General features: G+C 39.4%; 1 protein-coding gene across 2 annotated transcripts in view; it reads right to left on the bottom strand.

The window, feature by feature from the left end:
- Positions 1 to 3,312: 3,312 nt before the first annotated feature.
- LOC115917921 (photoreceptor-specific nuclear receptor-like) overlaps positions 3,313 to 14,511 on the bottom strand; it is a 34,310-nt gene continuing 23,111 nt past the window's right edge. Inside the window, exons 1-3 of one of the 2 annotated variants that reach the window (XM_030979331.1) lie at positions 7,220 to 7,446; positions 5,884 to 6,658; positions 3,313 to 4,727 (exon numbers count right to left, since the gene is read on the bottom strand). In XM_030979331.1, coding sequence (XP_030835191.1) covers positions 4,489 to 4,727; positions 5,884 to 6,637 — 993 coding nt within the window. In that variant the 5' untranslated portion in view covers positions 6,638 to 6,658; positions 7,220 to 7,446 and the 3' untranslated portion in view covers positions 3,313 to 4,488. Of the gene's footprint in view, positions 4,728 to 5,883; positions 6,659 to 7,219; positions 7,447 to 14,511 lie in introns of those variants that run through there. The other variant, XM_030979324.1, reaches the window with a different exon arrangement.

The raw sequence follows: 14,511 nt of genomic DNA on the forward strand, positions 1-14,511 counted from the left end.
ATCATCATCATCATCATCATCACTATCATTATTATCATTATCATCACCATCATCATCACCATCATTATTATCATTATCACCACCATCATCATCACCATCATTATTATCATTATCATCACCATCATCATCCTTATCATCACCTCATCATCATTATCACCACCATCATCATCATCACTATCTTCATCATCACCACCACCATCATCACCACCATCATCATCATCATCATCATCACCATCACTATCAACATCATCATCATCATCACTATCTTCATCATCACCACCACCATCATCACCACTATCATCACCATCATCATCATCATCATCACCTCATCATCATTATCACCACCACCATCATCATCACTATCTTCCTCATCACCATCACCATCATCACCACCATCATCATCATCATCACCATCATTATTATCATTATCACCACCATCATCATCACCATCATTATTATCATTATCATCACCATCATCATCCTTATCATCACCTCATCATCATTATCACCACCATCATCATCCTTATCATCACCATCACTATCAACATCATCATCACCACCATCATCATCATCATCATCATCACCATCACTATCAACATCATCATCACCACCATCATCATCACCATCATCATCATCATCATCATCATCACCACCATCATCACCACCATCATCATCATCATCATCATCACCATCACTATCAACATCATCATCACCACCATCATCATCATCATCATCATCATCATCACCATCATCACCACCATCACTATCAACATCATCACCATCATCATCAAGATCCTAATCATGTTCATCATTACCCTAGGTAATTCAGAATACCATCTTCACGTCAAAATCATCTTAAATATAGACGATGGAACAAAAAAAAAGAAGATATTACAACAATATAGTAAACAAAATACAAAATATCCAGAACACAGCTTCTTAAGTGAGTAATTCCAAGTATAATTTATTTCTCAAGACAATAATGTGAAATATTATGTACATGCCTTTTTGTAATTTTCTCTTTCACCTCCCAACACCAACAAATTCAAATAAATTCCTTAATTATTGGAACTTCACAAAAGTTGATGAATATAACGCTCATCGAACTAAACGGTTGAAAATATATATACCCGAAATATAAACACACCCTTCAAAACATGACAGAATGAAAACAAAAAATGTTACTTTAAATCCACGGGTTATCGTGATACTAAGTTACAATTCAAAAATGATTTTCTTTACCAAGGTTAACATTGGTAAAACAATAATTGCAACAGCGATCTTTAGTAAGAACGTGATGATATAGAACAAAATACACTAACCTTAAATACACATTTTAAAAGTAGACAATAATTGCACAAAATAGTGTGTTTATTGTAAAAGGAGATGTTAACGTATCAATTCCAAACAAATATCTCTTTCTACCAAATTAATCTAAATCATCAGAATAACAAGGATCATAATACATCATGAGATAAATTCAATAAAACGGAAACACATTAAATATTATCTTAATCAATATCAATGACTGGTCATCAGTATGCCAACTTTGAAGGCTATGATTTCTAACTGCTGATTATTACTTATTTAATATAGAAATGCGTCTTTATCCAACATGAAACATAATTAGGACAAATCGTGTTCAATCTATAATTTCATTTTTAAAAGAATTACAATAATTTGTGCATGTTTCAGCGACTTAACGTCATGTTAGAAAATGTAAACATTCCTCCAACTGACCATACTTGCGAGCTAACATGATAGATTTAAAAAAAATTCTTCTTCTAAGTATTCATCAAAACATCGCTAGACAGTAATTTTACAGTATTGATCTGGAAAAAGGTGAAAATGCGATTCAAAGACAGTTACATAAGGCACTGTCTACATAATTTTTTTTATTGTCCTTTTTGGAACCCTTATTAGGCTTTGACAAGGAGAAAAGGCGTTGGAAAGAGAAAGGGGGGGGGGGGTAAAGAGAGAGAGAGAGAGAGAGAGAGAGAGAGAGAGAGAGAGAGAGAGAGAGAGATAACATTGATAAATAACCATGCCGATTGAGGAAAAGAAGAAAACAGAAAACAGAAAACAAAAAAAGGCAGAGAAAGTAGGGATTAATTCGTAACTTGACAGTATCATAAGGATTGAGTATAGATCTATTTGTTAATCAAATGCTCAATTCCAGAAAACTAAATGGAAGCCATGTTTGACCGTACCATATTTCCTACCCTGATTTAAAAGAAGCTCTATAGTAAAGGGATACAAAGGAGAAATTCAATAACGCAATCAAAATTTTAAAAGATGATTTTCTGACAGTTCAAGCGAGATTGCCTGTCAGCGACAAAGAAAGCATCACTACAAAAATCTCGTAAAACAAATGTATGCATGATGACACCACATGAAACAGACGAACGTTAAATGTATTACTTCAAGACGAAAATATATCTCTAAATTCTTGTACGCAGCAAATTAGTGACGGCGATTGAAATCACAGGCAACATAAAAGATTTATGAATGATACAAAATATATCCATGCGCAGCAAATCGGTGTCCCGTCACCGTGTTTTTGTTTTAATATCTAGAAACTTGTAGAAGCAGCAATACGTAAGATTTGTATGTTATTTACAATCATTGCAACGAAGTCATAGTTTGTAGAAGGGTGTTCCCCTGAAGAAAAAAAAAAACCTATTATATACATTCCAATCAATTTTAGTTAAATTTCACCAGTCATTCTTTTTAAAATCTCAAAACCAATATGTACAAAGGGTTTGGCACATGTTTCCATTTTGAAAAAATGTCTGGTTTTGAAATAGTTTTCATTTTCATAAATTACGAAGGCAAAATGTGATGATTTTCTACAGTACAAACGACAGAAGGTAAACATCTCTATAATATAATAAATCCTATTCAGCTGAAAAAAAGATTGGAAAGAAAATAACTCGTTAATTAAATTGAACTCCAAATGAAGAGGTTGATACATGTTCTACTTTTGAGATACAGACGACATTACAAAACACACATCATTTTCCTATTTCGAATTTCCCGCCAAAGCACCAGCGTACATTTACAGTGAAAATGGCTTGAATTGCCTTAAATTATAGTTGAAAAGTTGCAACCCCAAATTTGACTTAATATCATAGAGAGCTATGCATTGTAAAACATTTAAAAGTAGTAAAGACATTTAAAATTCAGTATGGTAACCTTTGATTTTTTTTTACAAAGTTTATAGAATATAATATAAAAATGTATTATTACTTACAATTTAGAGAGATTGATGTTTTTTATATAAAATATCAAATATCTAAGACAAAAAGCGAAGTGGTAAATATTAATTTATTTCAGAATAAGGTCATAAGTTATTAGCATTAATATATTTGTAAACAAGGCGGCTTGTATGCCTTTTCTCAATAAACAAATGACATAACTACTTAAAGCTTACTGCCACATTCTAGTCAAAAAGATTAAGGAACTGTAATTTTCTTCTGTGTCCTACAAAAAATTTGGATAACACAATTAAGACGAACTGCTGACGGTTTTAGTGTTAATTAATGGTCACCGGGCCCCACATAATTGGCGAAGACGTATCGGAAACTGGATTAAAATTGAAACGGTAATTAAATAGCATGATTGGTGCACAATTGGATAATCTTACTCTTTCCTCTTGATAAGACCGTTAACTGCTGCTGATTGACAATGGGATAAAAACGACACCGAAAGAAGGTGTGTTTCTACATCATGTGTACAAAGTGACACAAGAAGCTTATAAGTTATTGTGAAAGCCCTAATTTACGTTTTCCAAACATTCAGTGTGATCAGCGTCGGAAATGAAGGTGAAGATGATGTGGTCAATGAATTGCAAAGGTGACGATAAAAAGATGACCAGGGTCATACCGGGTCATTCCAAAGATTATCTTTCTCATAGTTATGCCAAGCCTTAAAGTCAAGCTTCCTAACGTATTGATATGGTGGCCAGTCAAAAAAATGTTTTGTGGTCTGGAATGGCCTCTACGGTGTTGCAGATATCAACTCCTAAACATGGTGTTTCCTGTGGCCGTACAACCTCCACAGAGGATGATAAGCATCACCTTGACATTGACCTCTGACCTTGTAACGTCACAATGGCACATCAGTGAGGTCAACATGACTTATGGCTGATGGTGGCACCTAATGTCACGCACGCTATGAACCCACGGACCAGGAGAATAAACATGGCGTCGCCTAAATATTCTAAAAAGGCATCAAGACGTCCCAAGTCTAAAGACTGTCTTTAACACCTACTATGCATCAAGAGAAAGAGCTAAACGCAGCAAGTTCTACCGTGATGATTGGCTATGCTCTCCTGACAGTAGCTTACAGTTTGTAGGAGATAGAAGCGTACCAGTGCGAGACCGGTACCAAGTCCTCAGTCTGACAAGAAGAGCGTGCACTTCACGTTTGGTGATTTCCTCAAAGGCTTTTTTGTCCTTCATGCTGGGCAGCTGGGGACATGGTCGGTTACCGAGCCATGAGTTCCCGGAGTACCGACGTGACACTGGTGTCTCCGATCAGGTGATGGTAGAAGAGGTTCTCAAACACGGCCGCACTGAACCCCCGGACACCAGGCAGAAGCAGGAGCATGTGGGAGAGCCGAAGCGGGTCATCGGGGTACTTGAGGGTCTCGTACTCCATCAAGGCCGTGTGGACCTTCTCGCTGGCCACCTCTATCGCTCGGCTGTCGGTCAAGGAATGCAGGTCTGTGGGAAGACAAAAAAAAAGAAATGATTTTAATTAATGACATAGGCTAATCTTTATGTAAGCGTGTGCTTGCAATACCTGTCACATACCCTGTCACATCATCAAAACCGACCCTAAACTGACCAATTAGCGACAAAGTCGTGATAAATTTGGGGTAATGTAGTTTTTCTGTCTTTTAGTCAGTCTGGCGTCGGTCTCGTCGGTGTGACTGAGAACCGAGGTATTAAATATTTCAGTAAATTGGTTAGTTCAGCGAATGCAATTAAAACAACGCCTGATCATCGGCGTACATCTCTGTGGTTTCCCTACACAAACGGATGCCAAAACATCGAATACTGCGAAACGGTAATGCACTTTCTAAAAACATCACAGAGTTCATGGCAATTATAATAGTACTGATCGCTGTTATTGGTATATACTGTGCTTTTGTATTATGAGCTGGAGAATAGCACGATATGGAGTGATCACGCTTCTGCGTCTCTGTGAGGCTCTTCCAAGGTCACTCCACGAATTCACAAGCAGTTGCGTATGTGGTTCAAAAGAGCCTCACAGAAACACAGAAGCGTGATCGCTCAACCTCATTATGATGTCACTCAGATCCGATTTTCCGTTCAGATCCGAACATGAATAAGCTACTGAACAAAACGGTTACGATCGATAGTCCAAAGTGTTCATTGGTCATATGGCACATCGTCTCAATACTTTGGGGACATAGGACTTATCAGTGCGAATAAAAATATGACACATTGGTCCAACACATCGTTACAAGTTTATAACAACATATCATTGAACGCAGGACGGTCGTTTCGTCCTTGATGATTATTATATTCTGACTAAAATTTGCGTACCTTATTACAGCACTCGAGGACACAAGCTCCTGCAACCAATTTTCACGGTTAATTTTTCCAACACCAAGCTCAACCAAATTTCCTATCTGCATCTGGGGTGAAAAATCTATTCCCTAAACCTTAAACCGAATGACAACCCAAACCTTACGTTTATCTTTGACAAAAAAAGAAACCCTGAGCGAATGTTGGGTCGCCTCCTGTGTTAGTCTTACATTGCCCTTCGAACCTTTATGGATAATTTTGCACTCTCTTCTCTGCTTGTCTAGCTAATTATAGAGAAAATATATGAGCCATTCATGGAACATACCTGAATTTAAGAGCAGCAGTATCCTCAGTACGGCGTATTCCTTCGAGTCAAGTTGCATCTGATTCAGCTTTGATAACGTGAACTGGAGCTGGTTAACAGTTCTCATGGTCGGTATTCCATAATCACTCCCTCTCCTTAGCGGATGCACATAGGTCTGAGAAACTACCCCCGTCTTTGCAATAAAATCTCCCTGGAACTGCGAGTCAACCTGGTAATGTGTCGTCTGAACGTACTGGTGTAGGGGTATGTCTTCGAGGTATTCATGCATGCCAGCGAAGACCACGTCGAAATTGAACTTGTTCTGTGCCATATACAGAATTACAATGTCTTTCCAGGCGGAGCACACCAGTATTTGCCTGTCGTGTGCGTTGATGTTAGCCAAACCTGTGTGTCCATTGCCGAATTCGGCGCATTTCGTCAACCAACGCGCTAAGTCCATATCCATGCCACACTGCGAGTCGCGATCCAACTTCACGCAGTCGCTGCACGGACACGTACACCGTTGCGATGTGAACATCGGCGGCGTGGTCGTTGTGGCTGTCGTCGTTGAGGCAGGATCGGGCGGCGATGTACCGGTTGATGGTGACGATGACGATGACTCATTGGCTTCGAAGAGTAACGCTGTGAGTGGTGATGGCCGCTGGTGTGCGGGCGATTGCTGCTGGTTGTTGCTGTTTTGGTCCGTTGATGTTGTCGGACTGCTCCACGGGCAGCTCCTCCGGTGGAGTGCGAACGGTAACTCGCCAACCTTCATGCTTGGGGAACCCGTCGAAAACTGCACAGAAAATACAAAAAGGAAAAGGAAAATTAAATAACCACAATAACAGTCTAAATGATTCAACGCGTTACAAACATATTTTATATTTCAATTTTTCGGTTCAATTTTAATGGTGGGTGGAGGAAAACTGCACAGCATATTTACGAATACGGAGGAAAATTTCAATGATAGTCTTCTTAATTCAACTCGTCAACAACAAAAAGAAACATTAGCAAAGCCATATGTATATGTGGCTTTTATGGTTGGTGCCCTGTTGAAACCTCAATAGGAGAGACAAAATATGACGGAAAAGTTCAATAATAGTCCACTGAATTCAAATCGTTACATGCATATAATCTATTTTATCATTATGAAATCAGACTATAGGCATACAATATAGCCAAATTGAGGTATCGAAAGCTCCTTTCAAATGTTTAAAACATTCATAAAGTTTCCCTTAAAGATGAATTAAACGATAGACATCAAAATCATAAAAAACGAAATGATCTTATCCAAAGTTAAAACGTTTCTTCTCTCTTTCCTACAGCACGAAATAATTTCCAGACAATCCCGGTATACCTAAATGAGATTTGAACGACAAGCGACAGTTTGACGGCGACCAAAGCACACACGTACGTCGAGTTCCGCAGCTATGGAAGGAAATGAGCAGAGCCGAAACAAAAGCACTGCTTCTCTACAAATCACACTGAACCAGATCCGTTAACAAACGGGTGAAATATAAACCGTTTACAACGAAACAATGGGATGATGGTGATGCGCAGAGGGAAGCCTTGATTTGATGCGACCGTTATCACCGAGAGACAACTTTAGAATGGGCCGTGTGCCAACGGTTTCTGAATGTAGATCAACTCAACGGCGCGCGGTGACGATTAAAACATTTACGTGCCGCCTTTAGAAGGTGGCATCCAGTCAGCTATGACGTATTGAGGTGCGCTTAAAATGATTTGCTGGTATCCAGGTATTGCCTCGCCAAGCAGAGAATGTCTGGTTTTGGTATATAAGGGGTGTAGCATAGACGTTACGTCTATGGGTGTAGTCACCAGGAAAGAAGAGTTTCCTAGAATGGGCGGGCGCAATTAGGTTGATACCAATAACCACCCCCTTCTTTTTAATCAAATGATGAAGTAGTGAAACTTTGTGCAAACCTGATAGATTAACACTGTCTGGCTTTTATCAATATCAATTTTCTTTGTTTTTCTATCTCATGTTATTTTCATATTATCTAAAAGATTTTTTTTCTTTTCGTGGGGCGGTCTTCATGGCTATTGTTTTATATTATAAAGCCATTCGAAGGGGAAGGATAGACACGTGCCCAATGGCTCTCGTGGCTAGGTACGCCAGCAACACGATAATTTCTACGACTTCCCTTGGACAACGGATGCGGACAGATGATACCCTTGGCCATCTCACCCTGACAGCTATCCTTGCATCCACAAGATAGCATATCGTCCAAAGTGTCACGTGTCTGCCAAGCAACATTGTGCTCTTGTTAGTACATTCATTAGTAATGGATTTCGAAGTTTTATCTCGGTATAAACGCATATCTCTTTGCCATATCGGATATGTTGGTATTGGAAAGTTCGATTTGTCGCGTTCTCATGTATACCTTTCATTCCATGTAAATGTTTATAACATCCGCGCATTTGAAAAAGAGTCCCCATGATTATTTTGAAACCAAAACTTACAAAAACGTGTCGTTTTTGCTGGGTGCATCTCTCTTTGGCACGCATGATGGATGACATTTGTGTTCATGATAAGTTAAAGCACTTTGTACTTTTTATTATGGGATTAGCCCTTTTTCGATAACATAGATATGCCTTTTGTTTCGTGAACTGGCTAGCGCCTTCACCTCTTTCTAAAAAAAAAAATAACGATCAGAAATCAAGCCGCCCACGTTGGGCTACGACCCATTTTCGCTTCAAATGATGACGTCCGGTGCCGAACCTTAAATTCGCTTAATAAAATCAGTCTTTCCTAAAAACCCGTCTCGAAATAGACGGATATCGACCCCTGTCTTTTCCTGTGCCCTTGCTTCACGGGTAGAATTAGGTAATCAAATCGTCACGAATAGGTTGATTATTTGATATCAAGACTTCACAGAGCTAGAGGAACCATATATACACTCCCCTTTGAACAGACAAAAAAAATCATCATGTTCTAACGTATACTTGTAGACGCTCGTTATCATTTGTGTAAGCTTGCATCATTTCATATCCGAGCTTATCGATCGAGTATGATTTAAAAACCGATGAGAAAAGCAAACAGAGACTAAGAACAATGCGGAAACCACGACAAAAGAAATTAACCAATGAGAATTCAATGCAAACAAGGAATTCCATGACTTAAAACAAACAAGACAACGAACAGCACAATAACAACAAAAGACGATAAAGAACAACAAAACCAAAAGACAAAAATAGCAGAGACAAAAGAGGGAAACAGGAAACTATGATTAAAAATGTATCTATTCTAAATGGAACACTATTTTTCAAAATGTGTTAGTTTCATAAATTTTGTAGACCATCGTGTCCGATTATATGAACTGTCGTAGGTGTATTGTCACGTTGCTGCTGTCTATTTTAAGCCGATCTATATTGTCTATGATCACGCTTCTCTCTTTCTCTCTCTCCCTCTCGCTATCCCTGTGAGACAGTTGGTATACAGAATAGTACAGTGACCCCCAGACATTGACACGTCACATCCCCATGTTCACACGGTTTCGGGCTAGTCTGCCGGTTCAGCCTCCGTGCGTATAGCAGCGTGTCTGAAAATTGTGAGACTGCGCAGCCTAGACGGTCTACCAATCTACTGCACTCAATAGGCTTTGCACTTTAACTGCTGACATAGTCAGAGGCAGATAGAGCTAGGCTCGGCCCAAGGCTTTAGGATATCGTGTTTAAGAGTCAAATTAGAGTATGCGCACGCAGACTAGTCCAATGCAACCATACGGCCCAGCACTGGATGTGAAGTTCAATGTCAGGTGGATGTATTATAACACGAAAATAGAAATAATAGAGGCACTATACTCTGTACTATTTGAGGCGTTAGGGGGAAATAGTCATTATATTTTACACTTATATAGAGTTGACCAAAGTTTAACCCAATATTGGTTAAAAGGGGGACATGCATGTTTATTTCACAAACTTTGACCCAATATTGAGTCTCTGCTAGATGTACAGTAGTCCAAAAACCAAGTAAAGTTTACCTACATGTAATAATGAGTAGCAATTAAAACAACCTTTTTACCCCCACATTGGGTCAGTTCAACCCACCTTTTCAATTTGTGTTCAATATGCCTCTACATGAGTGCTTGGTTGCTGGATTTCAAGCCTCAAAGATACCATGTGCACCATCTCCACTTCCGGGGAGCATTCCTGACACAATTTGCCCCGTTCGCATGCATCCATACCGGGCAATGGCGAGGACCCCATCCCCTGCCCTCTGAAAAAATATGATACCCTTCTGTTTTTTTGCTTGTGAGGGAATAACGATGTGAACTTTGTAGCAATCACTGAAGAAAAAAAATCCCCCTTGCAAATGCACGTCGTCATATTAAACCGTTATCATCGCCCAACCCCAAATCACATGAATACTAATATTTGCGGTGTTTGCAGGTGATCAATGCAACAATAAGCGATTGCCTCCCAACAAGAGCACCAGTATAATTCATCAAAATACAATCCATGTATTTCCTTGTCCGAAATTGCTAGACTAATTTCAAGGGTACCTTCCCAGGCATAACATGGGATCAAAATCATTGTGATGGCTGCAGTCAAAAGCTTCACGCTTCAGCTATTGAACTTTAGATTAATTTATTATCATTATTATTTTGATTTTACCAGTGTCAAGGGTGGATGATTATTTATATTGAATCTACTGCCATTATTCTTGCATGCTATGATTGATGACGTTGGTTTGTAACTCGAATGACTGGTTGATCTGGAAACTTGTCTTGGGGTCATGACCCTCGTGGATGGGTGACCTGACTAAGAGTCAACTGATTTCAGGTTAGAATCCTAGTAACTCGCAGTATCAACATACTCATGTAGACATGTAAAGATCCATGTGTTCTAGATGGGCAGGTGGCAAGCATTTTTGACTTTTTTTTCTTTAGTAGAGATGATAATTCTACCACTTTGCATACAAATTATTCATGGGAACGGGTGTTGTAGATAAATATAAATAGTACATGTATACATTGATAGTCCTATATTTTCGTTTTGCAGGGGCACATCAGGTGATAAAAGATATAGAATTACAGACTCAGACAGAAAAGAGAAGGCCTGCAAATATTGTCGAATCCCGACGTAGTTTGGGCTGCACACTGCCCCGACCCCGCCGCCACATTGCTCTCCATAGCTTCCACGCCTATAAGTTCCCCCGATCGTTAAGTTCCCTACCCTCCCTCTGCTGTCTTCTCTGCCTCTTCCCTTCTTCTATGCCTCTTCCCTTCTTCTCTGCGTCTTCCCTTCTTCTATCGAGGTTTTAATATGGTCCCCGAGTGCTGCCACTTTACCAGGCCAGGCCGTCGTGAACTTTAGTTCCAGCGACATGGAATTATGCGAATCGTTTTTTCTTCACCGCAAGCTTTTCCATCATTTTGCATCGCGGATGGGTATGAATAGAGCGGGGGGTACACCCCCTAGACCAACAATTTACCAAACAGAAACGAAACAATGGGCAACGAAACGAGCCAGTAATTATCTACCATGTTTCTTTGCAAACCTTTTCATCGCAGATTGTTTTGGATGCAAGCCATGCGTGTGAGGTGCACTTTTTTGTGCTGAGGAGCGCCGCGGCCACAAAACAGGCAAAAGGCGACTGTACTTGGTGATCGAATAGGCGTAAAAATCGCTTGGTAAAAACCGGCAGCGCAATCATTCGATTGAACAGCTTTTTTTCAATCCAAGGTCGTCGTAATATCATCCTAATGCTTGGGAAGGTCTCATGTTTCTGTCGAATGTTCGGAGAATGGTGAGTGTGCGGGGGATGGGGGCGGGAAAGATGATATATTATGGAAGATGGCGCGAAACAGAGGTACATAGGCGGAGTGACAGGGATACATAGGAAGAGAGAGAGAGAGAGATAGGGGAGAGATAGGGGAGAGAAAGGGGAAAGAAAGAGAGAGGGTGGAGCACAGAGAGCTAGAAATAGAGAGAGACAGACAGAGAGAGGTGGAGAGGGAGAAAGTACTGATAAAAAGAAAATCAGAAATGGCTGCATAATCAACGACAGATATCCATACTAGTAATTCTATTACTATAAAGACCATAGTCTGTAAGCATGGACTCTAATTTAACCAAATCCTCCTTGATTTAACACCGTATTGCAAAACAAGTTTAATCTTGAAAGCAGCCTTTCCCAGGTGCTTCCAGTATCTGCCCTGGCGTAAATATCCAAAGTGAAATGACAAGCGACATACAAAAAACTCACCCAAATTAACACCACCAACAGGTTTCTCGAACAAACAAATGCAAGCAAAATTATCATGATTGATAACTTCAGCTCCTTTGGAATATTTTAATTCAATATCACCCTTAGTGTTTTCTTCAACTGATAATATATTCATAAAAGGGATAACTAATCATAACACTTCTCCTAAATCCAGATCCAGGAATATGTTGACATGATTTATTCAAATGGGATGGAGGATTGCCGAAGGAAATTTCAAACTTGCGTCAATATTTACCCCTTGCCAATCTCCAGCAGGTAACCATGGCAACCATTACAAAATCCTCAACGAAGATCATCACGAATTCATAGCGCTCCCACGCGCACACGAAATTATGAATACAAGTCATGGCTAATGGTATCTGGGAAATATATTGCACAATGCCACGTGATTGCATACCTTTTTTGGAATGTATTTTATGGATACGGAATATTTTACATAACGGACAGATCGTCAAGGGGGAGAAGTATAGAAAACAGTGGAGTTAGTAATAGTAACAAATAAGAACAGCAGCACCAACAATAACAACCACAATAATGAAGAAATATCATAACGTGTAAATCATCTTTTATAAATCCTGCAGCCCACCCCCCCCCCCCGTTTCCTCGCATTTCAACGGTCCATGTACAGCTCGCGTTATTTTTTTCTCTCCATTTCCTCTTCTTCCCCGCCCCCCTTCTCTCTCTCTCTCTCTCTCTCTCTCTCTCTCTCTCTTTCTTTCACTCTCTTCTCTTTCTTTTTCGTTTTGTTCCACCACTTATATAAGCGAAGCAAATCAGGAAATCGATTTCCTCTTCTTCCCCTTTTCTTCCCCGCCCCCTTTCTCTCTCTCTCTCTCTCTCTTTCTCTTTCTTTCACTCTCTTCTCTTTTCTTTTTCGTTTGGTTCCACCACTAATATAAGTGAAGCAAATCAGCACCTGTGCAATGGAGATTAGTTCGCGTTCACACAGGCACCAATGGAGCTTGTAAAGATATAACCATGTGTCGATCACAAAAAGGAGTGGGCAGAAAGAAAATGATCATTTTGAAGTTCCGAGGAAAACATAACGTCCCCATTGCTGAGTACAATACGTATGAGTAGCACTAGAAATGTTCTCAATGAGAGTCATTTCAATAAGTTATTTCAATTGGCAGCACACGTAAATTATCTATCTTTTTCTTTCTTTTAGGGGGATTAAAAAAAACTGCATCGTCCCAACTGTTGAGTAAATTAAGCGAAGACCACAATAAAAATAATTTGAATAGGCTATTTGAAGGAACAAGGCACGCAAATTGTATTACTTTTTGTTCTTCTTCAGTATTGCTGAGTGGCTTTCCTGCTGCCGTGATGCATCGCATACGAGTGCGGTGTCCAACCTCTATCTAACATTAACCAGCACTTTGTGTTAAAACTAATGTGAATGACCCTCGTCCCTGGCTGGTGCTTGACGCGTGCACACTTCTGGGGTTACGTAATCGTCTAGGGTTTTTACGGGGATGAATTTACACAAAAAGGTGTAAAATGAGCGCTGAATGACGACCTTTATGCCAGCTACTGCGGATGACCTCGATCTACTTTGGAGAACCAAGCACCCGTTTATATTCTTTATTCCTTTGTCCAAACGGAACAACGATAAAATGTATTTTTAAGCTTCTATAAACCATAAAAATTTAACGGGTAAGCTTTCATCCAATCCCGTGGGTTCGTATAGAAGCTTGGATCATGCGTTACCATTACGTAAAACTAATGAAAATCTTTATCGAAATATTGATAGTAAAATTCAAAATTCAAATTCAAATTTATTAGTAACTGCTTACTCTCCAACTAAACAACACAAATACAGACATAGGATGCGTAGATACTGAATACTAATTGTAACCTGTTATATCTGTGAATGGATAAGAAAGATTGTCGTTGGATTTAAAAGCAAAAGCCAGTAAAACAGAGTAATGAATAAAACAACAGAAAATCCTCCAAAATAGGCAAAAAATCAGAAAGCCCCCCCCCCCCAAAAAAAAGGAAAAAATAAGAAGAAGAAGTACAGAAAAGAAGTACATATTCGTTTAAAATTCCCCATAAACTGTCTAAAAAAAATGCTCTTTTCTGAAAATAAAAAAAAGTTCCGAGAATTCAAGTACATTCACATGACTCATATCGGGTTACACATGGAAATTGGACAAACATTGCTTCATGTGCAATATCATCAGTGACCTATGGGTGAACAAAACCGATCGAGGTTAGGATTATTTAGACGATAAACCAGGCCCTTTCGACGTGTTTCCGACATGGCCCCGTCAGCTGCTCTTAACCATACATTATCACGAGTAAATATTGATCATGTCAATCTAATTAGTGATATCATTTCGATTGTTCGAAGATACCGTTGACCTGCTAACGTACTATGCGGCCCACTTTGT

Source organism: Strongylocentrotus purpuratus, unplaced genomic scaffold (assembly GCF_000002235.5).
Source record: "Strongylocentrotus purpuratus isolate Spur 01 unplaced genomic scaffold, Spur_5.0 spur5_contig_816, whole genome shotgun sequence".
Taxonomy (NCBI): domain Eukaryota; kingdom Metazoa; phylum Echinodermata; class Echinoidea; order Camarodonta; family Strongylocentrotidae; genus Strongylocentrotus; species Strongylocentrotus purpuratus.